Source organism: Mastomys coucha, unplaced genomic scaffold (genome assembly GCF_008632895.1).
Source record: "Mastomys coucha isolate ucsf_1 unplaced genomic scaffold, UCSF_Mcou_1 pScaffold15, whole genome shotgun sequence".
Classification (NCBI taxonomy): domain Eukaryota; kingdom Metazoa; phylum Chordata; class Mammalia; order Rodentia; family Muridae; genus Mastomys; species Mastomys coucha.
The window spans coordinates 89,666,233-89,693,633 of NW_022196897.1; the positions used below are offsets into that span (position 1 = coordinate 89,666,233).

General features: G+C 45.0%; 1 protein-coding gene and 1 long non-coding RNA gene across 10 annotated transcripts in view; one reads left to right on the plus strand and one right to left on the minus strand.

Annotated features, from left to right (window-relative positions):
- Window positions 1-27,401, minus strand: part of Kiaa1549l (KIAA1549 like) — a 264,527-nt gene that overhangs the window by 41,415 nt on the left and 195,711 nt on the right. For 5 of the 7 annotated variants that reach the window (XM_031371205.1, XM_031371203.1, XM_031371206.1 and 2 more), the window contains 5 exons: window positions 24,333-24,517; window positions 17,802-17,929; window positions 14,611-14,792; window positions 11,039-11,253; window positions 2,541-2,670 (listed from right to left, as the gene is read on the minus strand). In XM_031371205.1, coding sequence (XP_031227065.1) covers window positions 2,541-2,670; window positions 11,039-11,253; window positions 14,611-14,792; window positions 17,802-17,929; window positions 24,333-24,517 — 840 coding nt within the window. The remainder of the gene's footprint in view (window positions 1-2,540; window positions 2,671-11,038; window positions 11,254-14,610; window positions 14,793-17,801; window positions 17,930-24,332; window positions 24,518-27,401) is intronic. The other 2 variants (XM_031371204.1, XM_031371208.1) reach the window with 1 other exon arrangement.
- On the plus strand, window positions 10,930-27,003 carry LOC116090581. 3 transcript variants are annotated; one of them, XR_004118730.1, is made up of 4 exons: window positions 24,191-24,417; window positions 25,655-25,856; window positions 26,263-26,319; window positions 26,416-27,003. It is a non-coding gene; the product is annotated as an uncharacterized LOC116090581 (long non-coding RNA). The 3 variants fall into 3 exon arrangements; XR_004118731.1 differs by lacking the exon at window positions 24,191-24,417 and adding an exon at window positions 10,930-10,944 and having other exon boundaries at window positions 26,263-27,003; XR_004118729.1 differs by having other exon boundaries at window positions 26,263-27,003.

A 27,401-nucleotide genomic window follows, 5' to 3' on the forward strand; every position in this document is an offset into this window, starting at 1 on the left:
GCGCTGAGTTCCTTGGGACAAGTTTTATCTTCACTGTCAGGATATCTAATTTCTTTTTCTTCTTGTTTCTCCTTTGTGCATTACCACTTAACAAACCACAACCAACAGCAACCAACAACCCACCACGCCTCACAGGGCCCTAGCATTTATATGCCCCCTGAAAAGTCTCCAGATTTCCAAATGTCACACAATCGCAGAGCTATTGGCAGCTGGCAAAACCATGCCTCTGTTAGACACGAGGCAAATCATAGCTGCTCAGTCTGAAGCAGCCCCATATCCCACATCTGGGATTAAAACAAAAACACACTCTTACAGCATTTCTGTGTTCTTTAAAGAAAACAAAACTCCAAAATTGTCACTACACGCACATGCTCACACACATCTGTGAAGTGTGAGCAGTCTGTTATCCTAGGTAGCTTACTGACCGGACCTTCTAAAGAAACAGGTTCAAACAGCTCAAAGTTATGCTACATGGCCAAACATATGCTGCATTCTTTTAAGACTATTGGGAGACCTCTGGTCTATTATTTCCCCATAACTATAAAAGTGTTTCTGTCCAGACTCTTACATGAGAGTTATTAATGCTTATTTTGATTGAAGAACCTATCATGTTTCAGTCTGAGTGGAAGAAAATGTCCCCCAAACTAAGCAGGCTTCTAGGAATGACGCTCTTGGCCTCTTGACGGGGTTGGAAAGTTGAAAACTTAAAACTTAGGCTGAGTTTTGTAAAGCCAGTGCTCTTGTTTATATCATTTATGTGTTTGTCTGTTTATTCATTTGTGTGTATCTGTGGGAGGGTAACTTCTATGTGGTGTGTGTATGTATATGTGTGTTCCAATGTACGTGCATACCTGTGGAGGTCCAAGGTTGATGTGGGGAAGTTTTCTTCATTACTTTTCTACCTTATTCATCAACACACAGTCTCAGTCAAATCCAGAGCTCACTGACATTGCCAGCCTTGCTAGCCAGCTTGCTTTGGGGATCCTTTGTCTCTGCCTTCTGAACCACAGACAAGCTGTCATGCCTACCGGGCATATACATGGGTTCTGGGACTTTTGACCCCCTTTTCCCACTTGTGTGGCAAGTACTTTAACGGTTACGGTTTAATTTCTCCAGTTACTTCACCTTATTTTTTGAGGCAGGGTCTCTCACTAAACTTGAGATATATCTTATCTAGGCTTGCTGGCCAATGACCTCCAGGGCTCAGATTACAGCATTTGCAGCCAGGCTCAACTTTAACACAGGTGTTTGAGGATCCAAACTCAGGTGAGAGACAGCAGACATGCTCACTCACTGAGCCATCTCTCTAGCTCAGAACTATTTCTTAGAAGGAGAAAATGTCTCTGTTAGGAGGGCTTAACAGAAAAACAAAGACATAACATCATAACGTGGCAAGAGTGTCTAGAATTTTGTAAAATGAAAATCTCAAGCAAAGAAACAAACGAATGATCCGTGTTACTGAGAGAAAGGATGAGTGTCAGGGATGTCATTCAGTGACGGATGCTTGTCGAGTGAGTGCAAACCCCTGAGCTCTGTGCTCAGCACTTGAGAAAAAGAGATGAACATCTGTATCAATACCATATTAGAGTTCAATCAAGCAAGATCATCAGAGATTCAAGTTACCTGTTTTAAATTGGACCATTTAAAAAGCCCATTTTAAGCACTTATGCCAAACAATGATGAATCTCAAAAGGGAAAACTTCAAATCAGCAGGATATATTTTTAAAAAAAATCAAGTGTCCTATTTAAAACATCACTTCTCAATTACACATATTGAATTATTACTCATGTTATAGAAAACAACTAATTTGTAATTAAAGAAATATTTAGGGAATAAGAAAGAAGTTGGGTTTTTTTGTTGTTTTTGTTTTTAATAAAACTGCAATTACATCAAGAATCCTTTAAACTGTGAGACAGGGAGAGGAGCAGCGTGCATCTCCACTGCCAGTGTGGAATCATTCACATGAGCTCCTGGGTGCAACTCCAAGTTCAGGAAGTCTCCATCTTGAGGGCTGGCCCAGGATTGCTCCTCCTCCTCTGGAGGAGTGTTTGTGTCTGGACACTTCTCTAAACCCAGGCTTGTGCTCTGTCACGTGGAGTCAGCGCTCACTGTCTGACATCTCATTGTTACTACGGTTTACTAAGGAGTTATGAAATCAGAAACAAATCCAAATCTTCAAGACTGCTAAGATTAAAAGCAGCCAGTAGCATTGCTACAGTTCTTACCATGTTTCCACTTAGTAAGGGGGAAGGGATTAAGGCCATTTGCAATCTCCCCTGAATTGCAGGTAAAACACTGCGGAATAGCACAAGTTAAAAAGCGCAATCATTCTCACGGGTTGCAAAACTTTGCAAAAGAGGACAGCAAACAACAACCATCCCCCTTACCACTTACCCCCTCCCCCACCACCACTACATAGAAAACATTGCTGGGCATCTTGAACTGTCCAACCACGTAGTAAACTGGAATACTATGGAATGCTCTGTTCCCTGGCTTTCTCAGGGAGGCTTTTGTCCACCCCAGTCCGCCACACACTTACGTCGTATCCACTGTTCCGGATTCCACGCCGGGGTCGCTCGCGTGTGACCAGAAGGTCCATCTCGGTTTCTCCAGGACTCGGGCTATTCAGAGACTGCCGGCTTCGGTAGACAGAGTTCTTCATCTGTTGCCTGAAGGAAATCCAACAACTGTTATGATGCAGCAAATGTCCTGACAGATGGAATTCTCCACCGATCCAAACCTACAGCCAACCAGTAGAGGGTTTGGATTGGCCTCAGCAACCAGTAGAGGGTTTGGATTGGCCTCAGAATCTCAGAACTGATGGTACTCGGTCCTTGGCCGGCAGCGGGGAACAAGGCACCCCACCTTCCCGAGCCACTCCAGATGCTGTAACTATTTGGCTGAATTATGTGTTCTTTCATATCAAATTAGGCAACTACAATCAATTGGAGCAGTGCAGCCTCATCTAAAATTCTGCTGATGGCAAGGCCAGGGGTTCTCCGTTGACCCTCGAGGACAGCTAACACTGCGGAACAAACTTGCCTTTGCGGACTTTGCTGACTCAGCAGCCTCCTGTTTCTTTTTCCATCTTTTAGACTTCAGGCATGGACTCTGATGTATTAGTAAACTACAACTACAATGTCTTAGTAAATGAAGCCTATAGAGAATGGGCCACTTTTAATGCTCTGATCATTGATTGATTTCTTTTCTACAATTACCGTGTAGATTCTCTTCTTGGCAAAGACTGTAAGCCGGGAGGAAATTTGGGACCTACCAGTCAGTCACCAATTTTTAAATTTAATATGTGTGTGTGTGTGTGTGTGTGTATACACATATTTATCACCAAGTGCCTAACATGTACTAAGTACCTGGAAGCTGAGCATCCATGGCCCTGGTACTCTCACTGTTTGCATCCTAATGGGAGAGACAACTGGCACGCTAACTTCAAAGTGATTAGTGTTATTAAGAAAAACAAGGAATATCAGGGACATGGTTCACTCAGTAAAGTGTCTTGCAAATATGAAGACTTGTGTTGAAGTACCAGAATATACATAATAATGATAATAATAATCATAAAATTAATGATGATGATGATGATGATGATGATGATGATGATGATGATGATGATAAAGCCACTCATGGTAGTGCACACTTGTAATACCACACTGGGAGACAGGAGGATCCCTTGGGTTCACTGCCTAATCAGCCTAGCCTACCAGATAAGTTCCAGGGCAATGAGAGACCTTGCCTCAACAAGTGGTGGGTGAATACTGAAGGATGATGCTCAGGGCACACAACGTACACACATGCAAATGCACACACACACACACACACACACACACACACACACATACAAATAAGAAGCTAAGACAGAGAAGAATTAGAACGGTCAGAGAAGGATTCTCTAAGCTTTCAGCTGAGCTCTAAGAAATGCAGCCTCTGAAGTGAGCTGCACAAAACACGGGTAGCAGTAGCTCATTCAGGGTGCCACCTCAGCTACTCCCCATAAATTCACACATGAGAAGCCACCGTCTCATCTCCGCTTGTCACTGGAGGAGTCTAGGACAGAAACATCCACAGGAAGAGAATGTGGCCATGCTTGTTCTCCCACAAGTGGCAACAGTTATCAGCTGGAGTGAGACTCATAAAGACAGATGACTTCGATGGGATTCTGCAGAGTAACAAAGGGATTAAAATTCCCCTTCACCCAACAGCAAAATGACTACTGCCTCCAGACCATCTTCAGAGAACTTTTTTTTTGTTTTGTTTTGTTTTATGGCGTTTATTGTAGAAAGGCAGAGAGAGGGAGAAGAGTAGAGAAGCAGAGGCCGGCCATGGCCACGTAGAGTGGGGGAAGGGGGGAGGGAGAGGAGGAGAGGGAGCAAGAGGTGAGAGTAAGAGCAAGGGCTTAAGAGCCAGAGAACTCTTAGGTACGACCTATTGCATGTTTCAGTTCAAGGATTCTAGGTATTTGTAGCTGGGAGTAAAGACAGGGTGCTATTTATTCCCAGAGGCTATGAGCGGCCAGCGACCTGGCACACACACATTGCTTTACGAACCCGATAAGGTTGTTACAGAATTCAGTCACATACAATCCAGCAAGAGCTTCAAGGGTCTGCCCTAGCACCTAGCCATGAATACGACAGACATGCTTAGATCTCCTCTATCACAAGGAACCATACCTATTTTAAGAGAATCTCTTTGTTCTTTTTGCCTTCTTGGTCCCATGATACTTACCCTTGTGGTCAGTATAGCATGATGCTCCTTGGTGGCTACCTTTCCTGCAAGGGTAAGCAACTGGCTCAGACTGGACCAACAGAGGACCATATCCCTACATTCATGTGACTGGTCAGAAGAGTGGGCACATGCATGACTTAAGTTGGGTCAAGTGAGACTGAGTCTCAGGGCTACAACCAGGACGACTAGGAAAGAGGGACTCTTGGATTTGAGGGACACACACCTGGGGTTTCTGACAGCTGGTTTTTTGCCATCAGGAGGTTTCAGCCTGCCTTCAAATGAGGCTTGGACAAAGTGAAGAGAGAGCAAAGCCCAAGCCAGTACGGTTCCCTTTATTGAGCCAGACTAAAGCTTTGGCCTTGACTGATGCTGGGCAATAAAGTCCCTTTAGTTTAACCAGGTTGTACTGGATTTCCAGTTGCAAGACTCCTGGCTAATAGGCAGCTTACACCCTCCCATTATAAACAGTACCCTCCAGTTATCTGCAACGAGGGGCCTCCTGTAGGAAAGGAGCCTGGGTGCAGCAGGCTTAAGAGACTGAATATATTCGAAATGACTCATACTTCAAAGCAGATTCCAAAGATTTGCATCCTTGACTTAGTGACAACTATGTTTTTGGAAAAAAGAAATCACATTTCATAGCTACCCAGCCACTGTCAATTAGCCCGTTAAGAAAAGCTTTGTCAATTAGCCCTTTAAGAAAAGCTTTTCTAATATGTGGTCGCAGAATAAGCAGGGAGACTGGCAGAAGGTTATTTTGTAAGTATTAGACATATACTAGTCTAATATACTAGTATTAGGCATATACTAGTGGGGAGCATGGATATATTAGAAGCTTAGATGCTGGAGCACCTACTGCCTTATTCTGCCTTCAGAGAAAACGATGCATTATCATAGCTAACTTTTGTCAGTGCTAGGAATTGAACCCAGGGCCTTGTGCACAGTAGGCAAGTGTTATCCTACATTTGAGCTACCTCCTTAGCTCAAGATGCACGTCTGAAAGACTTACTTAGCACGTTTCAACAAGCAGACTTCCACTGTGGGTGTGTGTCTGGTGTATCTACTTGGTGGTAAATCAGGCTGTCATCAGCTGATGTTACTAGGCACACTTGTTCTTATTTTGCTATAGTTTATAACATGTCAACTTGAGTTTCTTCCCCTCCAACAATATTTTTGGGTGGGTTATGATGTATTTTACTTGAACCCTTAAGAACTTTTAACAGATAAAGTAGTTTTCATATTGCATTCTATGGAACCCCGGGGTTCTGTGGAGATGGCCTAGGCAGCTGAGGAGGAGGAGGAGGATGTCCGGTTTCTGTCATAGCAACTCTGAATAGATTACTGCATAGGTTACTATGCTGTGTTGGCCTCATAGATTCATGATCTGTGAGGATTTGAGTACAAATGGATTGTTTTCAAGGGGGCTCTGCAAACTACCAGCTGGGGACTGGGGAGACAAGGGGAGGATGTATGGAAGTCAACAGAGGTGCAATAAGGAATTGATTGGCATTTAAGATGGCTGGGGCCTAGACTCACTGGAAAACTGTGTGTGTGGGGGGGTGGTTTTAATTATTGTTCAATGACAAGAGATGACTGCCATTGAGAAGGCAGTTTATTCCACCCACAGAGCTCAGAGAAAGATCCAGGCCACGATGGGGAGCAGGTGGGTCAGAAGGCAGAGGGAGAGAGCAGGAAGCAGGAGCAAAAGCCTTTCAACTGTGGCTTCTGGGAGGCGCACTGGGCAGGGCAGCGTGGGAAGAGCTGGTTTGAAGGAGGGTAGACTCCAGAAGCACAAGGATGGTTTTCATTTGTCAGGTGCTTGGCTCTGAGGTGATCCGGCTGGGTGGATATTGGTCTAGAACTAGAGCCCCAGGAGGCTGTCTAAAGGAGGTGGTTCAGGTATGGTTCTGTGATTGGTTTCATCTGAAGAGTGTGCTTGCCGGTGAGTCTTTGTCACTTGGCCTTGGGCAATCCTGGGGGAGGTGAGGATTTTTTCCCACCTGCTCCTTGTATAAGCAGCTAACACAAAACCCTGGAACTATGGCTATGACAGTGGTGTTTCTGACATCCAGAATCTCCTGCCAGGAGTATTGATCTATGACTGCTAACCTGCCATCAGCGGAGGATGCCTTACAACACATTAGCTACACCATACTTTCAGTTTCTGAGAAAACATCCCTGAAGGAGTTACAGAGGCGGCAGACAGCAGGTGCAAAGGCAGCTGAGCAGACAAACAGTCCGCAGCCAGCATTGGCCTCAGTCAGGCTGCCCACCCTGTGTCCCCACATGTGTGCATAATATGAAATAGGGTGTTTTAATTAATTTTAGAAAGAAAAAAAAGAACGCTGAAACTACTCTGAGAGATTTAGTGTTAAGCTAACATTAGAATCGTAGTTTTGCCTCTTCTGGCTATATCTTTGCTCTAAAGGGAAGTTAGCGATGTTCTTGTTCACTAGACAATGATTGCTTCAGTGTGCCCTGCTCTAGCTGGGTGGCTCACAGCAGCATCTCTGAGGGTTGTGCTGTGAACAGCAATTAAAATCCAGCTCCAACCTGTGACAACAGATCAACAGCAGGCGGCTGGGTGGAGCCAGCAGCAGCGAGTCAGGAACCATCCTGAGCTGGGTGGAGTCAGGATGCGGATGGGTGGAGTCAGCAGCAGCGCAGCTTCTCTGCCACGCCCTCTCTTTCTGTTCTCTCTCTCTCACCCCTATGCCCAGATCATCTAGCTCATAGCTACCTTTTTTTCCCTAAGTAGTGAACATTTGACTGTTTTACAAACCATTCTTAGTGCTGTAGAGACAATGGACATCTTCGGAGAGTTAACTACATGCACACAGCAGCCACAGTCCATCATGGGATCTTAGCATCTGGCCTAACCATATGTTGAGGAATCTAGACACAGTTCCCAGGGAGCAGCTTTGCTCAAAAAGAAAATCATTGAAAGTGTTATCTCTCCAGTAACTTCCAAGCTGCGGGAAAAACAGGTCTCACATCAGTCTATCGGAGGAGCCTGAAGCAGAGTCCCCAAGAACAAAGTGCAAATTAAAGTTGCTATCAGCCTTCCTGTCAAATCCATACCTTTTCTTTCCCTCCTCCTACACCTATTAACATGGTGATGTGTGCATTGTGAACCCTGCTATGCTGGGATTTAATGCCCTCGTTTGTCATACCAGCCAACCAAAGCCCTAGCAAATTAAGCTCTAGAAACCCCTCCTTTTTTTCTTTACTGTAAATAAATTAAATTGCTTCAGTTTATTCCCAGCTCCAAACTTGGTTCTGTTGCTTTCATCTAATTCTGTTCAATTCTTTTAGTTCTAGAATTTATTTTTTATTTTTCATGCAAATATCCATTTAGGCCAGGAAATGACCTACTCTGCCCCTAGTGTGTGGAACATGCATGTGTTGTGGTCTCTCGGTGGCTGCAATGTCAGCATGCCCAAAGCCAGGGGATCACCAAGGAAACTGTACCCAGTGTAGAGGTGGTATCAAATATGGCAGGCAGGAAGGGAAGAGAGGCGGGCAGGAGCTTTGCCACCCTTTACCTCTTTGCGGGTATGGGAGGTCACTACCTAGTTAGCCACAGAGCTTGCAGATAGTTGTCACTCTTTTGTTCTCCTTTTCTAAAATTCCTGTTAAAATGTGGTCACTCCTAATGGCTAACTTTCATAGTGCTAGAAGCTTTTACAGATCGGGGGCGGGTCACCATCAGTCTTACCCAGCTGTGAACCCTGCAAGCTATAGTAATGATTGGCCGGTTAAGATGCACACCAGTGCAAAGGCGTCAGAAATAGTATGAGAGGAATCAAACACTTTTAAAAATTGGATTTAAAGACCCCTCCATAAGATTAGCCCATGCCTGGTATCATTAACTGTGCCAAAAGCCTGTGGGCGCCCAGCCCCTAAGAGGAAAACCTAGTACTATTATTTTGCTAAATGGGCATAGTAATAAGTTACTCCCTGAGTTCTTCTAAAAATATTCTCATTTATTTTCATTTTATGTGTCTGAGTGTAGTACTGGTGTACAGGGGCACTACATGCATGACTGGTGCCCACAGAGGCCAAAGGGCACTAGAACTCCTGAAACTGGGGTTATAGATGACTGTGTGGGTGATGAGAACCAAACCCCAAGTCTCCTGAAAGAGCAGCAAGGACTCTTAGCTACTAAGTCTCCTCTCCACCCAGATCCACGAGATCTTCTCTTTATACTCACAGGTCAGTGCGTCCCTCAGTCCTCATCAGAGAGGCTTCTCATCTAAGACCAGCAACCAGTCAACATCCAGAGGCTAAGAGACTGGAGTGCTCAGGTCTGAGTGGGACACCTATAAATACTACACCAACTTCCCTCCCTGAGTAAGAGGAGGTGAAGAGATTGTAAGAGCCAGAGGGGCAGATATCTGCAGCGAAACGGTATTCACTAGCTGTAACTATTAGACACATGAACTCACAGCGGCTGTGACTGCAGGCACCAGATCTGTACTAGATCAAGCCTGCCAACATCACAGAATGGGTCGGGGAGGGGATCATGAAGTCCCGCCCTTAGCTCATGGGAGAGGGGCAGCTAAGGATGCAGGCTGCCCATGCTCCAGGAGAGGGTTCCACACCCATGCACATATAGGAATCAGAAGATACTAAATTTAACAAGAAAAAGGTAGAAGAGAGCACATGAAGTTCAGAGGGGGAGAGTGGGGGGATGGGAACAAATCGGAGGAAAAGAAACGGAGGGTAGTTTGGATTCAAATGTACTACATGCATGTATGAATATGAAATAAAATATTTAATTAAATTTTATGGCTGTCTTATCCTTGTTAGGAGGTGGAACCTTTGGCCAGCAATAGGGCTACGAAGTCTTATGGGGCACAGCAATGATGTAGTGGTTTAAATAAGAATGGGCACCATAAGCTCATATGTTTGATTGTTTGGTCCCCAGTTGTTAGACCTGTTGGGGAAGAATTAGGAGGTGTGGCCTTGTTGGAGTGGGTGTGGCCTTTCTGGAGAAAAAAAAACCGCGTCACTAGGAACAGGCTTTGAGGTTTCAAAAGCCCATGCCAGGCCTAGGTGCTTTTGTTTTCTCTCTCTGTCTCTGTTTCTCTGTGTGTCTGTCTCTCTGTCTGTATGTCTGTCTGTATGTCTTTCTCTGTCTTGCCTGCTGCCTACAGATGAGCTACTGTTCCAGCACCATGTCTGTCTGCTTCCAGCCATGATGACCATGGATTAGCCTCTTCAAAACTCTAAGCAAGCCCTTGACTAAATGCTTTCTTTGATAGGAGCTGCCTTGGTCACGGTGTCTCTACACAGCAGTAGGATGGTGACTAAGACAAATGGTATTATCAAAGAGTGAGTTTAGGCCCCTCGCTCTTTGCCCTTCCACCCTCCACCATGCGTTAGTATAGCAAGAACACCTTTACCAGATTCTGGTACCTTGATCTTGGACTTCTTAGCCAGCAGAATGCTTAGAAAATAAATTTCTGCCAATTACAAATCCCCCAATCTCAAGCATTTTGCTACAAAGCAAAGAACAGGGGAGAGAGAGACAAGTTCAAAGCACTTGGACTTGCCCTGCCTCAGTGGGCCAGGCCCCATTAGAGCTACAGCAGCTCCCATTTCAAGTGCCATTTCAAGCTCAGGCTTGTTTTTGGAGGTGGAGCTCATCTTTTCCTTTCATGGGACTTAAGTTCCACAGGAGCAACCATTAAGCTGTCTTGTCCAACATAAAACATGGAAGGGATGAGTGAGAAAAAGCACATGTCGTGCAAGCGTACGTCATCTTGACTGGTATCTGAGTCACAGCGTGACAATAAGTGTTGAAGAACTGGACAGACCTGTGGAGGACTGAAATGAACTAGCATGGAGCCAAAGTGCGACAGGCACTCACTAAGGCGGAATGAAAATGTGACAGGCACTCACTAAGGCGGAATGAAAATGTGAGGCATGCAATCTGCCTTCTCGTGTGAGAACCACTGGTGTAACTGAACAGTGCAATGGCCCTTGATCTGGAAGTTGCATAACTAGGTAAGTGATAATTATATTTCACTCAGCTCTGAAATAGCTCCTGGCTTGAAAATATCATTAAGCTAAAGGACAATTGGACTTGTTCACCCCACACGGTATTTTTAACGGCTTCAATTTGACTCTCTTTCAGACTCATTATTGAATACATGCTTGTGGGGGCCAGATCAAAAGCCTGCCAAGATCAAAGTCCCAAGGTAAGATCAAAGAACATGGGTATAATACCCCAGGTGTCCTCTGTCCTCGTCCCATGTTATGTGGGGACATAAAGTACAGCCATAGAGCATATACCTGTTTTTAGACTCTGCAAAGGGAGCACACAGTTCTGGGTCTGGGTCCAAAACATGCTCCATTTCTTTTGGGGCTTTCTCATACATCTTCCTTTCTGTCAGGCCTTTGCTTGCTTCCACTGGGGGGAAGTCATAATACCCCTTCCTCTTGGCTTTCAGGCGCAGCTTGTTCCGGTAGTGCTCAATGTCTGATTTCTGCTTCAGAGCCTTGTTCACCTTGGAGGAGAGAGAAAGAGAGAGAGAGAGAGAGAGAGAGAGAGAGAGAGAGAGAGAGAGAGAGAGAGAGAGAGAGAGAGAGAGAGAGAGAGAGAGAGAGAGAGAGAGAGAGAGAGTCAGGTCCACACCTGACTCAGCATGGCAACAGACGAGGAGCTTTTCTCTGCAAGGTCAGCTGACCAAAAAGACCAGAGGTGAAGCAGGGGAGAGCTATTCTGGGAATTGTGACCTTATAGTAAAAGTCACCAGCACCAGCCCTCGTATAAAGTGGACCTGGCATCATGGTGTTATGAATTGGCTTGGCACCCATAGACTCATGTGTTGAGAGGGGCAACACTGTATAGGCTGGCTTTGAAGTCTCATTCATATATATGCATATATAGTAAATATTGATATATATATGTGTGTATGTATATATGTATATATATGTATATATATATACATATTATATAGTAAGTATTGATATATATGTGTGCATGTGTATGTATATATGTGTATACATATATATATAGAAAGAGGCTTTACCATGCTTCTTGCCATGATGATAATAGACTGAACCTCTGGAACTGTAAGCCAGCCCCAATTAAGTATTTCCTTTTATAAGAATTGCCTTGGTCATGGTATCTCTTCACAGCAATAAATCCCCAAGACTCACTGGATTATCTTGCATCCTTGTCTCCCACACCTGTCCGGATTGTTGTAGTCCTATGTCTGGCTGTATACCCTTAGCTAAGAGTTCATACTCTTGTGGTCCCTACTCTGCCTATACCCTGTGGTTCTTTAGTGTGGGAGCCCATCTGCCTGGCTAGTTCTTGGTGTCTTGAGTCTAGCTGCAGCTCATGGCTTTCTCTGTCCACTTAACTGGAGCTCTTGGGATGAGTCTCAAAGTGGACTGGGATGGATGTAGGGGGAATAGAACAAATGTTCCATTCCAGGGAGGTTTCTGTGCAATCCACATGCTCAGGATAGGGAGAAGGAGAAGGACAGGGAGGGGGAGGAGAGGGGAAAGAGGGAGGAGAGGGGGGAGAGGGAGGAGAGGGAGGAGAGGGGGGAGAGGGAAAAAGAGAGGGAGGAGAGGGAGAGGAAAAGGGAGAGAGAGAGGGAGAGGGAAGAGGGAGACGGAAAGGGAAAGGGAGAGGTCAAGATTGTTATGTGTGGCTCAATGTTCTTTGTTTTCTTTAAAACCACCTTTAAAAAGAATTCCCAGTAATTCATAAAGGAAAAAGTTATGGCATCATGCCCTTGGGTTATGCTTTTCCCACTTACATTTAATCAGCCATCTCTAAGAGAAGGAGAAGAATTTTAAGGCAGTCTATGTCAGGCTCGTAGAGACAGCAGATTATAAAGAGAACAGGTCAGGGCTCTTTTCCAGCTGAGTGTCAGCAAAGCCCATTCCTTTAACTGCCCAAATAGAGCAAAGATCCATCTCTGAGAGAAATACTCCCAGTGTGCTCTCCCCACGTGACAGGGAGCTGGCCCTGGAGGAAAAGGGATTTGTCCTAATTTCAGAGTCTGTTTGTATGGTGTTCGTATCATACAAAGACTGGGACAAAGAGACGCAGGTATGGTGGCCACAGTGAGAGCCTTAACCAGGCAGACAGTCCTAATCAAAGGCAGTTAACAGTGCATTAGCGCCAGCTTCAGAGGCTTGTGTGTGTCTAGAGGGAGGGGGACACAGAACTGTGCCTCAGGGAAGGTTACAGAGCTAAGGGGCAATGTGAACAGTGTGAAGGACACATTGTGAACAATGACTTCTTCCTCACTGATGAACCAACAATAATAAAAACAGCATGGCAGGAATGATGACGAAGTCTTTATGTGCTAGCCACTGTACTACGTGCTTTACATGTAGTGCTCCATTTTGTGGGTAGAGGGGCCAACACACAGGGACTTTACTCCCTTGCCTAAGACACAGCGACTGAGAGTGGACGAGCTGAAGTCCAACTCTGGTGACAAAGCTTTCGAGGCTGTACTTTCTAAGCACAACGCTATTTCTCACAAAGGCTGGAGTGGGAGTGCAGTATGGAAAGGAGCACCAGGTAGAGTCGGAGCATCTGACCTCCAGTCATCAGCACGACCTTGAGCCAGCGCCTCACCCTCCAGACTAGTTTCTTTGACTAAAAATAAAGAAGTTGAAATAGAAGGTGTTGTTCATGTATGTAACTGAGCTTCAGCCCATCATGGTTTAAGGCCAGTTCATGCTCAGCATAAAAAAGTCCTCCCTGCAGCAGGTGCACACAACACTATCATAAGTGTCCTGGGAGCTGGGAAGAAGCCTCTGGTGTGCTGTACAGGGTTGCAGCCGGGCCTTTGAGGTGCGATGAGAAAGAGGCTGTAGACCTTGCAAATATCCCACCTGCTTCAGGCAACATAGCAGAAATGAAATGAACAATTAACCCAATGCTTTAACACCAGAGAAACGGTGTGCATGCATGTGCAATGTCAATACACACAGTGGCCCCACTATGTGTGCATACACGTGCAATGTCAATGTCCACAGTGGCCACACTGTGTGTAAATACATATGCAATGCCAATATACACAGTGGTCCCCATGTAAACATTTATGAAGATTCATCAACATTTTTTTTTATCTCATTGATAACTCTACTTTGGAAGGAAGATGGAGGGATGGCATTTTCAACCCAATTTCCTGTTCTTTGCCTGAGATAAGGCTCTTCTCTCTTACTTACTGATCAATTGTCTATTATCTCTAATTTTCTTAGATAAAATCTCTCACAGTTGTGGCAGATGTTTTTTTTAAATCAACAAGACTGGTTGCCCAATGAGCCCTGGGATTCACCTGTCGGTCTGACCAGTGCTGAAATCACAGATGCACACTGTCGGCCTTCACTTTTACATGGGGGTCAATCCCAGGTTTTCATGGCAAACACTTTACCAACTCAGCCATCTCCCCGGGAAAGCTGACTGACATTGACACCACCTAGAAAGCAAGCAGGGGGCTAATTCAAGCTTGCTTACGGAAATCAATGTCATTTCAGAGTCTCTAGTGGCCAGCTCCTTGCTCAAGTGATAGTGTGCGCTCCGCTCCTCTTAGTTCACCCCCCTCCTATTACCCTGACAACATGGATCCTAATGGAAGTCGAAGTGTGCCGGGGTGCAGTATAGAAAGGCTACAGGCTATACTCATGGACGCTTGGGAGAAAGGAGGTCTTTGCAGGTGGGAAAATGCTGTGTACAGACTCCCCCTGGGTGACTTGGATTTCCCATCATTGAGACCTGGTGTGTGCAGAGGGACAGATGGAGGCCACTGGACACAAGCTGTACTCCACCTGCCTAGGAATCACTGAATCCCTGTGGTCCAGCTGGAGTCTCTACGCAGGCCAAGGGTACTTACCTCGCCATTGAGTGCTGCTGAGGACTCCTGGCCCCTCTCGGAGGCAGGGTGCACCACGGGCAGAGCTGACGGTTTGATAGCAATGAGCTGCACGGATCCAGAAGATGTGTCAAAGGGATCTGCTGCTGCCTTCCCAGCACTGTCAAAGAGACCTGCTCCCTCCTCTTCATCACTTGCTGTCACTAAAGCCAGGCACAAACATGTGGGTTTAAAGATGTAGGGAGCTACAGGATTGAGATGTGAGGGATCTCAAAATGCAGAGGCAACAGTGTGTGGTTCTGCCCATGGCCGAAGGCTTACCCTTAAATTTACGGTTTGTACCATTTATCTAGCTATTATAGTATCAGTAAGTAGGGAAGAATTTTTAAGGTTGCAATTAAACAGAAAGAAAAAATTCTTTCAAAACAGGGACAAGACACAATAAAAAGTAAATTCATTCTCTATGTTTCTATAAATGAGAAAAGTGAATTTGGCCAAACCCATATCTATTAAGTCTGCTCATCACTGGAACACCGTTTACTCCAGTCTCTGCTGATGAAGCTAGCACAGCTTGCACGATGTTAAGTGAGAAGTTTGCCTAGGTCAATTAGCCACATGTACTGCTGTGGTTGTGCGCCCTCTCCCTCTCCCTCTCCCTTTCCTTCTTCCTCTCCCTCTCCCTTCCTCTCCCTCCCTTTCCCTCTCCCTTTCTCTCTCTCTCCCCTCCCCCCTTGGAGGCTGTTTCTCAAACGACTTAGGTTTTTCATTCTTTTACTTGTCTATAACAAAAAAAAGCTATGAAATAACCACCAGAGAACTAACTCACAGTTACAGACAACTCCTCTAATTACACGGACTCATTGCCTCCTACGTGCTGGTAAATTAATTCTCCCATCTGACAGAGCGTTCTGCTGTGCCGGCTGCAAGACACAAGTTGGCTTTGTGATTCCATAACTAAGCTGAAAACAGAAGGGGCTTCAAGTCCAGCCATATCTAGCTGATTTACTTGTTTTTAAATCGTATTCTCATGAGGGATGTACAAGAAGGACAGTTTATTGAATGGGCTCAGCAAGATAAATTAGGCCTGCGTAAGCAACTGAACTAGGAGACAGTTTGGAAGCAAAGGAGGTGCTATATAAAATATGAATGTAACTGAAGTGTGTTCATCTTCTCTCCTACCTGCTCAAGGGGACTCGGAGTGTTATTTAAATGACTGAGAAACATAGCAGGTAGATCTCTCTATCATTTACAATCACAGAAGATCTGTCAAATTAAACAAGGAAGTACTTATTTTATAATGTAGCTAAAACAACTTACAGACCAGGAATGGGTCATAGATGGATTTGTTTTTTAAGTTGCATAGACTGATTTGCAAATACAAGGTCATCAAAGCAGCCAATGACAGAGGGTAATCTCTATATAAGTGTCACCACACGCTTATGTATTTTTAGAGGATAGTTTTACCCCATGTTATATGCCTGGCCACCTTTCTCACCTACTTCCCGGTTAACTACAGCAAAAGCCTTCCATGGTTTCCATTCCCATGGCTTTCATTCCCATGGGTTCGACATTTTGTTGCTTCCAAGCCTTGGTTATGAAATAGCATGATGGCTTTCTCCGTTCTCTCTTGGGGTCACTTATTCTAGGAAAATCATTCTGCATATATTCAAGCAGCCCAAAAGAAAGTCATGGTCTCCCACCAGAAGACATATGAGTGAGCCATCTTATGTCTACAGCCCAAGGCAACATGACTGTGACTTTATGCCAGACCCTAGGTCAGAACAACTTTGCCAAGCAATTGCATTGGCTTAGAAGTTCAAGTACCTGTACTTGTTAAGAAAGACATCCTATTGGTTGGTTTTTATTTATTTATTGGACAGCCATCCTTGAGCTCATGGCAATCTTCTGCCTGTTTCTTGAGTGCTGGGATTACAGGCATGAGACACCACACTTGATATCAAGTTGGTTTTCTTGTTGTTGTTTTCCTTTCAAAATCCTACCTGTTACACCTAACCTTTTCACTATATTTAAATAACTTCATGAAATGGGCTCTAAAATTGTCTCACAACTAGGCTAATTAGTGAGGCTATAAAACCATAAAGACCTATACCAGCCATTTTGCTGGTAAAACATTGTGTTTTCCTTCCCTTATAAGTTCATATTCATCAGAGAACAAGAGTAGAAGCCACACATGTAGAAAGCCTGGCGGGAAACAAGAACTGTCTGTACACTAACATTTATTAATTAACCTTAGCTACCCCAGCTCTAGATTGGACATTAGACCACTAGGCAGTAGTATTTGGATATTCCACAGGGGCCAAATTCACATACAGAGCATTCAGTTCTTTTTGTAGCCTGTTAGATGATGAAAGATGCACTTCTGTTTTCTCCACAGTTCCACGGTTGATTTCTTCCTTTCTTTGTTCCATCCCCTGATCCAATGTTGTATTAACAATGCTCTTATTTAGCTCTTACTTCATGAGTGAGATGAAACATTTAAGTATCCCAGGAGAATCAGTCATACACTGATTAATTCACTAATTAACTAGGGGGCAGTGGGGACTGAACCTAGGGGGATGCTAGCATTCCACCACTGTGCTGTGGAATTCTGAAGCAGGGTCTCACTAAGTTGCACAGGTCAGCGTCAGGCTTCGGATCCTTCTGCTTCAGGCTTCTAAGCAGCTGACATTACAGCTGGATACAATACCATGCCCAATAGGGTTGATTTGACTTTTTATTATAATACATTTTTTTTTTGTTGTTGTTAATAACAGACTTGTTAGTCAGACTCATAGGTATACAATGAACCCCTGAAATTTGTCAAGGGGTTAAGGGAAGGAAGTTGGGGAAAAGCTCCGAGATAGGCAGCATGTTGGAGATCCTGTCAGTTTGTTGGACTTGGTGTTAAAAATCATGCCATTTCACCCAAGAATGAGAAAAGGCTCTAAGCAAACATCACTTTGTTCCAAAAAGGTTTTTTTTCCCTCTCAGTATTACTAACTTCCTTATAAACAGGGGGATGAGGAGGTGAGACCAGATGAGAGAGGACACAGAACTCACTCCAAGTTCACAACAGACTCCAGGACTCACAGGGCAGAACAGAGAGGCCTGGGATGGACGCACACTGGGTGTAAGTGTACATGTGTGTGCAAGCATGTGCGTGTGTTTACACAGGAGAGGCAGGGGAGGTACTGGTTGGGGCGGCTTCTCACCATTTCTCTTCCTGGACTCCTCCTTTGTCACTTTCTGCTGAGTCATTCCATTCTGGGGTGAGCGCCTCCCTGAGCTGGGCTTCCCTGATTCGTTGCTGATGACAGAGCCATTCTCACTGGGCGACCTGCTGGAGGTAACCATAGCAACAGGGTAGACAGTAAGTTTCGAGTAGAACAGCCTCCTCTCAAGGTTATTTCATTTGCACAGTTTATGTCTGTAGCTTTTCATTCCAGTTTCAGTGGCAAAGAAGAAATGATATGGGAGACAAAAGAAGCAAAAACCACTTACACTCACACTCACCCACACGCTCTCGCTCCCAGGTGAGGCGTCTGGTCGCTTGTTCTCAAGTGCATTTACTGCTCTGGGCTCTCTGGACAAATTCAGTGAGCCCAGACTGCATCTCTGTTTCATTAATCCATCACCTAGCTTGCCACTTTGGAAATAGCAGTGACACTGTGTACTGAGCCCTCCCTTCACACAGCTCTGGATGCTGAGTGTTCGGGTCACATGAGCATCTTCAGCCATGCACAAACACCACACTACTCTTTGCCTATTCACCACAGCACAGAGCTACGTGACGACTCCAGATTCAATCTCCCCACCATGGGATCTTCACACTCTCAGAGCTAGCTGCACACCTGCACACTCCCGACTAGTAACTGCTTATATTTTGAAATACTAACGTGAGCTGCACATTCCTCCAGGAAAAATATGTTGTTGCAAAGCATCATATGAGTCTATGGACATCTGAGAGCAAACAGCTGGGACACCCTCTAGGTCCCAGAGACCGTGTTGAGTGCCTTCAAATGGGGTCACTGGTCGTAATAATGATGGCTCGCCTTGATCAGAAAGTGAGAAGTGGGAGCGTCATGGAGACCAAGAATATTTTCCAGGACTAAGCAAGATGGCAACAGGTCACCCTCATCTCAAAACCTCTTATGTCTCAGGCAGCAGCCTCAGACAGGAGCAGGTCTCAGGGCCTTCAGTCCTTCTTCAAGACTCTATGCTGGGGAATGGGCTCCTGACTTCTGCCTCTGGAGGTGTGCTCTCCCTCAGCCCACCTTGGGGTAAACAGTGAAAAGGCTGACCTCTGCGTCAGGGTTTGAGAAATGTTCACTGCATCCTTCTTTGGATGCCTCTAACTGTGGTGGCCTATCAGAGGCTCTGATCAATTTTGTCATGGATTCGTTTTGTTTCACTTTACCGAAGCAACTCCCAATTTGGCTGAAAAATTGTTAACATTTTATCACATTAGTACTACAAAGACTGTAGGTGGGAAATATGGAGCAGACATTAATTGATCGAATACATATTTATTACATATATAATTATGTTCCTAACAGCTATTTGATCACCGTATGCTCTTGGGGGTGGGTGGGCACACACAGAGACAAAGAGAGACAGAGAGGAAACATAAGCCCTTGAATTGTTTTCAGAATATGAAAGCTAACTGCACCTACTCTCCAGCTGGCTTTATTGGATAAAAATGTTTTCATTTAACTCTGGGGTGTGGGAAGTACTTTGTAATCTATTTTACATTTGTAATCTGCTTAGTGATTTTTGTAACATTTTCATATTCTTTCCCCATTTGATCTTGAAAGAATTTTCTGATGTTTCTCTCACTCTGAGGAAAGGTGTCAATGAGCACATTTCTGTAGAGAAAAAAAAATCCAATCTGCTTTATTCTTTGTTTCTGTCTATATACCTCTATATACAGTGAGTATTCAACTCAACACTCCTTATCAAAATAGAAAGTGTTTGTGTGGTGTACATGTACACATGACAGTAGTAAAATCACCTCTGAAAGCTAAGACATAGCAGCTGTGAGCTTGATATTTAAGGTCACAAAACTCAGTGGTCCCCTTTCTGAAACTGTGGGTAGATGTGTGACTCGGGTAGGGACTAAGTAATTCCTAAACAGTGTGGCTCATCACTAAGAGTCCACTTCAATGGCTACTGTTCCTATGAGTTTGATTATCTATCACCCTCGACCCGATCCATACACCCCAGCCACAGATGCAGAGAAGAGCATCACCAAGACTCCATTCAGGAGGAAAGGGACCCGAGCAGACACTGGACAGCCTAGCTGTGACTAATGCTCAGACTTCTATTTAAAATTTTTTTTAATTTAAGCATATCAATAATTATTTTCATTGATTTTTTTTTCAGTTACAAAATTTGGGGGCTGATCTAGCAGACCCATTTGGGAGGGCCTGTAGTCAGTCCATAGGTAGCTGGAATGAGGAAACGGATGTGACAAGATGGGAAAACCAGAAACCTGGTTCGTAATGGATTTGCTCTTAGGTGTGGTACTTAAAACCTCCTTAAATGGTGCTGGGGAGATGGCTTGGTTGGTAAGCTGTCTGCTGTGAAAGCAAGAGGACCTGAATTTGGTGGGGCAGAGACATGTGCATCCCTGGGGCTTGATGGTCAGTTAACCTACCAACTGGTGAGAGCTGGGTTCAGTTAAAAAAAAAAAAAAAGCAGGAGAGACCTAGAGGAAGACACATGACATTAACTTTTCCCTTCCACACCAATGTGGATGCACACATACACTCAAACACATCTCTCTCTCTCTCTCTCTCTCTCTCTCTCTCTCTCACACACACACACACACACACACACACACACACACACACACACACACAGAGAGAGAGAGAGAGAGAGAGAGAGAGAGAGAGAGAAAGAGAGAGAGAGAGAGAGAGAGAGAGAGAGAGTGAGTCTTCCATGATAGGAATAGAGATGGCTCATGTTACAGCTTGGGAAGGCCATAGCCAACACTTAGCAAAGGTACATTTTTTTTTTTTTAAAGATTGTTTTTTAAAGATTTATTTTATTTATTATTTTATGTGTATGAGTACACTGTAGCTGTACAGATTGCCATGAGCCATCATGTGTATGGCTGCTGGGAACTGAACTCAGGACCTCTGCCGCCCCACTCGCTCTGCCCCACTCGCTCTGGCGTAATTCACTGTAGCTGTCTTCAGACGCACCAGAAGAGGGCATCCGATCACATTACGGGTGGTTGTGAGCCACCATGTGGGATCCGAACTCAGGACCTTCGGAAGAGCAGTCAGTGCTCTTGCCCGATGAGCCATCTTGCCAGCCCCAGCAAAGGTACATTTTTATGATGAGATAGTGAAGCAAGTGTAGAAATCATGCTGCAGTATAGCTATTCTCCCCCCCACCTTTCTCTCTATTTCATAAGCTAACATTTCTTGATAAAAATGGGAATAAATAATTGAGCGTAATTAGTAAGAGGTGACTCTTTGCTAACTCAAGGAGAAGCAGTTGTTTTCAAACAAGTTTCAAAAATTAATCCCTACAGGATTTAAATTACTCAATTTGAATAGGTAGAAAAGACTTCTTATTCTTCCCAGAAGTGCTACATCAATATGTGAATTTAGAAACTCTTCCTTTTTGGTTTCTTTTAAATAGGTGATAAGTTGTCAACATAGCTTTATTGTGCTTGGCAAGAATCATCACGAGAATAATACTATAGGTGATACAGTGGATGAGTGCTTCAGATAAACTATCTTTCTTCATGTGTTTCAAGTCTTCTTTGCTCACTCTCCCGTGCTGAATGGACCACTGCAGTAATGGAACCGACTTTGTCCATACCTCCATGCAACCCAACTTTGGGAGGTCTTCTACAGTGTCTCCTAACTTGATCATGTGACTTGTTTGGCTAACGGGAAAGAAATAAACGCCACAGACAGAGTCTCAAGAAGTGTTTGTATTTGGGGTTGTTTTTTTTTCTTTCTGCCCTTGGACCCTCTGAAAAAGTCTGGTGGAACTAATCGGCTAGAACTTGAGTCCACGTGGAGAGGGGACTGAGTGTTATGGGCCACCCCAGACATGGCTGTCAGCAACAAGGTAGCTTATTTGACTCAACTTCTATCGATTGATGTGCAGGTAATTCTGGATAACATCAGCCAGCTTGGCTCAAACCAGAACCACCCAGCAGAGCTCAAGTTATTGACCCACCCAAATCATGAGCTGAATCATGGCAGTTTGTTTTAAGCACTGAAGTTTTGGAGTGATCTGTTATGGGCAAACAGATAACTAATTCATACGATCTCTGCCTTATTTTCCACATGAGGTGAAGTCCACACCTCTGCTCTTCTTTTCTTCATTTTAAGGTTTCAAGAGCTTCTAGAATATAACAGAACCTGGTGGCTTGATTTTAGTGCAGAATTTCTGTATTTGATATGGATAGTTCCTTCTTCTGAAAACTGCTGTGTCTCTTGGCTTCTCTCCTGTCTTCCTCTCATCCTTATTTGCATTTTCACTTTCCTTTGCTGACTCTCACTCACCTTCTGCACCTCTAATCACTGCGGTACTGCCAGGGCTTAGCTTTTGGAGCGCATCTTCCTTTCTATGCCTAGCCCCTCCTAGATGACTCTTTTCAGTCCCACAGGGATACAGAACTCCGCCGACTCCCATAACTGTTATGTCTACTCTGAGCCCCTCCTTCAAACTCCAGACTCATAGGGTCAATGATTCTTCGCTCGTTCCTTTGTGTACCTACGGGTGACTGATAAGCTCATCCCCTCCCTGCCTTCAATAACACAAACACATGGCAAAGACATTTCCAAATCCTACAGCAGCTTCCTTCACGGCATTAACAGCCCGTCCACAATCACTCTCTGCCCAGGTCACTGTTTCTTGCCCGGGCCTCCTGGGTTTCCTTACCCTGACTCTCTCGTCTGTTTTGTACACAGAGCCAGAGGGAACCTTTCCTACTCCACAGCATGTCTTTCTCTTTTCCAGTCCTCCCATGACTTCTGATCCTCATTTACAATCCCAATCCCAGTCTGACTTGATCTCTTAGATGACATGACCAGTCACAGGCAGCTTCCCTGATTCATGTGCTGCTATTTCCTCCCTAGTGCACACTAGCCTTCTTGACCATATTGCTTTTCATCAGGCACATCAAGAATTTCCCTCCTCTGGACTTTGCACACAGTGTCCCACCTGCTTGGAACACTATTCCTCCCTCAGCAAGCCCCATGGCCCATGTGTCACGTCAATGGTGTCTTCCAAATGCCACTAACTGTTAAGATCTTCCCTGATTTCCTATCTTAAAACAGCACTCCCCTTCCCCTCTTCTCATCTCTCCATACCAGATTTTTAAGTCCCACGTGAATAGAAAGTTTGTCTTGTTCCCTGGGATCGCTCCAGTATCTGGTAAACAGCAATGGGCAGTGCATATAAAGGGAAGGGGTGGGAAGGGAGGCAGGGAGGAGCGAGTGTTTTCAGCTTCCATAGCGTTTCTGAAGCAAGGGAGAATGGGTTGTTAAAGCCTGTTGCTTCAGCTAACCAATGGGGTCTGCTATTGGCTTCACTGCCTCTTTACATGGCCACTCCCAAGACTTTGTAATGAATCTCCTGGCCTCCAGCCTAATCTTTCCTATCATCTGTATTGCCTTGAGAATGGTCCTAAAGTGCAGGCAAGATGTCACTGTTCTTGGAAGAGTTTTCAGTAGCTTCTCGTGGCCTGTGGGATCAGGTCAGCCTCCTGAGCCTGGAAGTCAAGACTGTCCATAATTTTAATCCATCTCCTGCTTTCCTCTTTTACTGTGTCCTAACTACTGTGAAGGCTGAACTCCAGGGAAGTCCTGTGAGCACTGTGAAGGCTGAACTCCAGGGAAGTCCTGTGAGCAGAAGCATACTTACCTTGTTTTCTTTCCCACTTCAGATGATATTTACCCATTCCCACCTATTCTGAGCCCTCCAGCCTTGGAGGTTCAGTGGAACATCACCACTGTGTGGAGATGCCTGGATGGCACTGTGGGTCTTTGTAGTCTCTGGTCTCTGCTACTATGCTTTCCTCAGATCCCGCTGTGGGTACCACACATTTTCATGCTTGCTCTTCCATCCTTAACCTCCATGTCTCCCCATCACAAGATTCTTGGGAGCAGAAATCCGCTGACATTTTTTTTTTAAAGTCCTACTAATGCCAATCAAAGAGCTCTGTTTATTTTCCCTTTCTCTCTTCTCTTTCTCCATCTTCATGGTATGTGGTGTACAAGTGTGTGTACGAGTGTTTGCATGTGTGTAGGCACAGGCAAGGGTGTGCATGTGTGTGTGTGTGTAGGTTTGAAGTTAATGTCACTCACTATCCTCAATTGTGTCAAAGAGCTTTCTGCTCATAGTAGACACTCAGCGTGGGATTCCAACTGAAAGCACTAGCTTTCCTGAGACACTGCTGGGGAAAACCACAACTGCCAGGAATCAAAGGTACCCTCTGGAGGTGCCAACAATGGATGACATCAGAACCTAGCTTGTTGTCATAAATAGAAGGGCTTCCTTGCCGCTGCTGTGGCTGACCAACCACGAGTCCTCGCAAGGGCGGCTTCCATGAAGCGGGCAAAGATTCCTCTCTTCTCTCTGCTCTCCTTTTCAATATTCAAAGAGAGCACAAGGGAGTTTTAAACACAACAGTGGAATTCACCTGAGGGCCATAGCTCTCACCGCCAGTTATTTCTCTTGCTCATGATGAAAGGATGGAATCAGGCCATGCCTACCTCTTTCTGGTTTCAGTGGACTTAGCCGTCTTGATGGTGCTGCCATCCTGAGCCGTGTCTCTTTCCTGAGGTGTATCTCTGACAGGTATGGGGAGGACCACCGTTTCCTGAGTCACAGGGATGACCTCCTCATCTGCCCCTTGCTGACCGAGATGCTGCTTGGCGTAGTCAAAGCCTTGCACGGGCTGTGAGGAGGAAGAAAGTTTCAGGTCATACTTCTAGAGACGTTGTTCTAACAACAGCTTTGAGAAGAGACAGAGAAATATATGTGGTGGGGCCAAACCCAGTTTTCTGCTGTATGAAAGTTAATTCAAATCAGCATGTCATTTTTCTTGCAAAATCAGAATCCATGGGATTCTAATTCTACAGGATTAAGAATCTGCACAGACTGGGCTATTCCAAAAGCTGCTGCCTGTCTGTGGGATATGTTCTTTTAGCTGGGCAGTCTTGTCTGGCCTCAGTGGGAGACGATGCACCTAGTCTCACTGAGATTTGATGTGCCAGGGTAGGAGGATACTCAGGGGGCCTCCATCCACTCAGCGGAGAAGAGGTTGGGGGATGGGTAAAGGACTGTGGGAAGGGGTAACTAGGAGGGGGGCAGTGAGCAAGATGTAAAGTGAATAAGTAAAAATAAAATAGAACAAAATCTCCACAGGTACAATTTGTTCAGAAAAATGAAGACTGGAAACAAGATGTGATCGGTGTTGGTTAGGGAACCTCTTTCAAGGACTCTACACCACTTACTTTAAGTCAATAGATGTTGCTAATTAGAAACGACTCACCGTGAGCATGTTAATTAAGATACGACAGGTCCCCATATTGTCCCCTGCCTAGAAATACCTAGTTATCCCTGTGTGTAACAGTATGTACTCAATTTCACCAGGCCAGCTGGACTTCAAACCTTCTCATCCAAGAAATGAAGGCTGTCTGTTTTGCTTTACACCCAGCCTTTGCAAAGTAAGGCAAAGCACAGATCTGAGTAGTAGGAGATACGTCACCAAGCATGAAGCTACGGAATAGCACGTGGGACATAGGGAGTCAGTTTTTATTCCAAACTTCTCTTGGAGCATGCTGCCTCTGATGCTCATTATCTTGGGAAATCAACAAGGCTTTGCCAGTATCTGAAACTCCAAGTGGATGAGGCAGCCATGAGCAAAATCCAATGACCATCTATTAGTGAGGTGGTAAAAACCAAGAGGCATGTGTAGCCCTCCCTGGGTGTCTTGCTGAGCCACAGGGATAAATCAGCAATGCAAGCTAGGGTCAAGTGCCTGATATAGATCAAGTCTGTGTTAGGATATGGTTGTTTGCTTCCTTGCCAGGTAACAGTCCATCTGATCATCAAGAAAACATGGAGATGAAACTCATTTGCTATCATGCAGGTCCAACCATTAGGACATCACCTTGTCATTTATAAAGTTCACACTCAAGAACTATTCAGTCAACTTACAAAAATAAGCCTCAAAACAAGCAAGCAAGCAAGCAAGAAAACAAACCAACGAACAGAACATGCTGATATTTTAAGTAAGTCTATGATTTTCTATTGGGTTATTATAGATTGCCATCCTGGGCACATGGTGACTACAGGTTGCCAGTTGGACATACCTGATAGGCTCTATTAGAACTTGTTGCCATTACTCTCCCCCCTGACCCCAGGCAGCTAATGAGGCTAGAGGTGCAATAGGAGTGCTCCTGCCTAGTTTGAGGTTTTAGCTTTTATGATACTGTGGAGTTTAGCCTTCAGCCTTATGCAGGCTAGGCAGGCACTCTAATCAATGAGCTATATCCCTGACCTTGCTCTAACCAGATTTAAAACGCCACACTCTGGATTGAATGACAAACCTGTCATACTGCACTGCTGTGTTGCAGAACACGGTCGAGAGGTTTTTATTGCTAGTCCAGCAAAGCTTTTTTTTTTTTTTTTTATCAGAGCTACATGGAGCTTCATTGTGGACAGTTCTCCAGTTTACCCAAGACAGTCTCCTGAGTATGACCAGTGGCATTCTGAGGCCAGGACCTGGTGACTGGGTTTCTGAACTAGTGACAGCTAAGGAAAGACATCTCTCTTTTCCCTCTTCCTCAGTTCCACATGAAGCAGAAGCCTGGAGCCTGCAGAAGTTCCCTAGAATACAAATCCATCGCTCCTCAAACAGCTCCTCAACTTTTGGAGCACTCCTAGAAGCTGAGTCTTTCTCTCCAGGTCCACTGTTCCAGGCCCACCCGTGACAGACCTCCAAGGCTCTCTTCCTTTAACCCCGTCTGCTGCTGCTTCCTCATGAGGGGCGGTTTGTAGCATTCGCACTGTTTGCAAAGGCATTCAAGGCCTTGCACATTTGGCTGAGCCTTATTTCCTGTGCACTCCTTTTCAGCAGCACACCTCCACACCCCCTGTTATTCTATCCAGCTTTGTTCTAACAATGCCAGTTTGTGTCAGGTACTGCCATGTGTGCTGGAGCTACAGACTGAGAAATAACTGGTACTGACCCCCAAGGAGCTCACGTTTCAGCCCCCTGCAATGTTGATGGCACAGCAGAGTGCACATTGTATAAACGGCACCACTGCATCCTCACTGTGGTCACAAAGGTGGGCGGTACCCTAAGCCTCTTTTTATAAGGAGAAGCTGGGATTTGGAGGGGTTATGTACTTCAGATCACATTGCTAGTCTGAGATGGAGCCAGCATTTGAACCCAGGACTGTGCTGATCGAGTGTCAAAACATCTAACCACTATTCATTGATACATCCCACATCCCTCCTTCCCCATCATCACCATCTTAACTGGGTGTCATTTACTGTGCCTGGCCTGGTTTCTTCCCAGATTGACACTTTGGGGTATGAGAAATCTCTAGCAGCCAAGACTAACTAACTCAGTGATGGGACAAGAAGGCTCTGCTCTCATCTTAATCTCTGCCTGCTGCTCTCTCTCGATTTGACTCCTCCCCCTTCACATATTTTATCCACTGGATGCATCTGAAGTCTGAGTCACTTATGAGTGGATGGGAAGAGAGGTGTTAAGAAATGACAGCTTCCAAGGTGACCATCATTAACAACTTAATCATTTTTAAAAATGG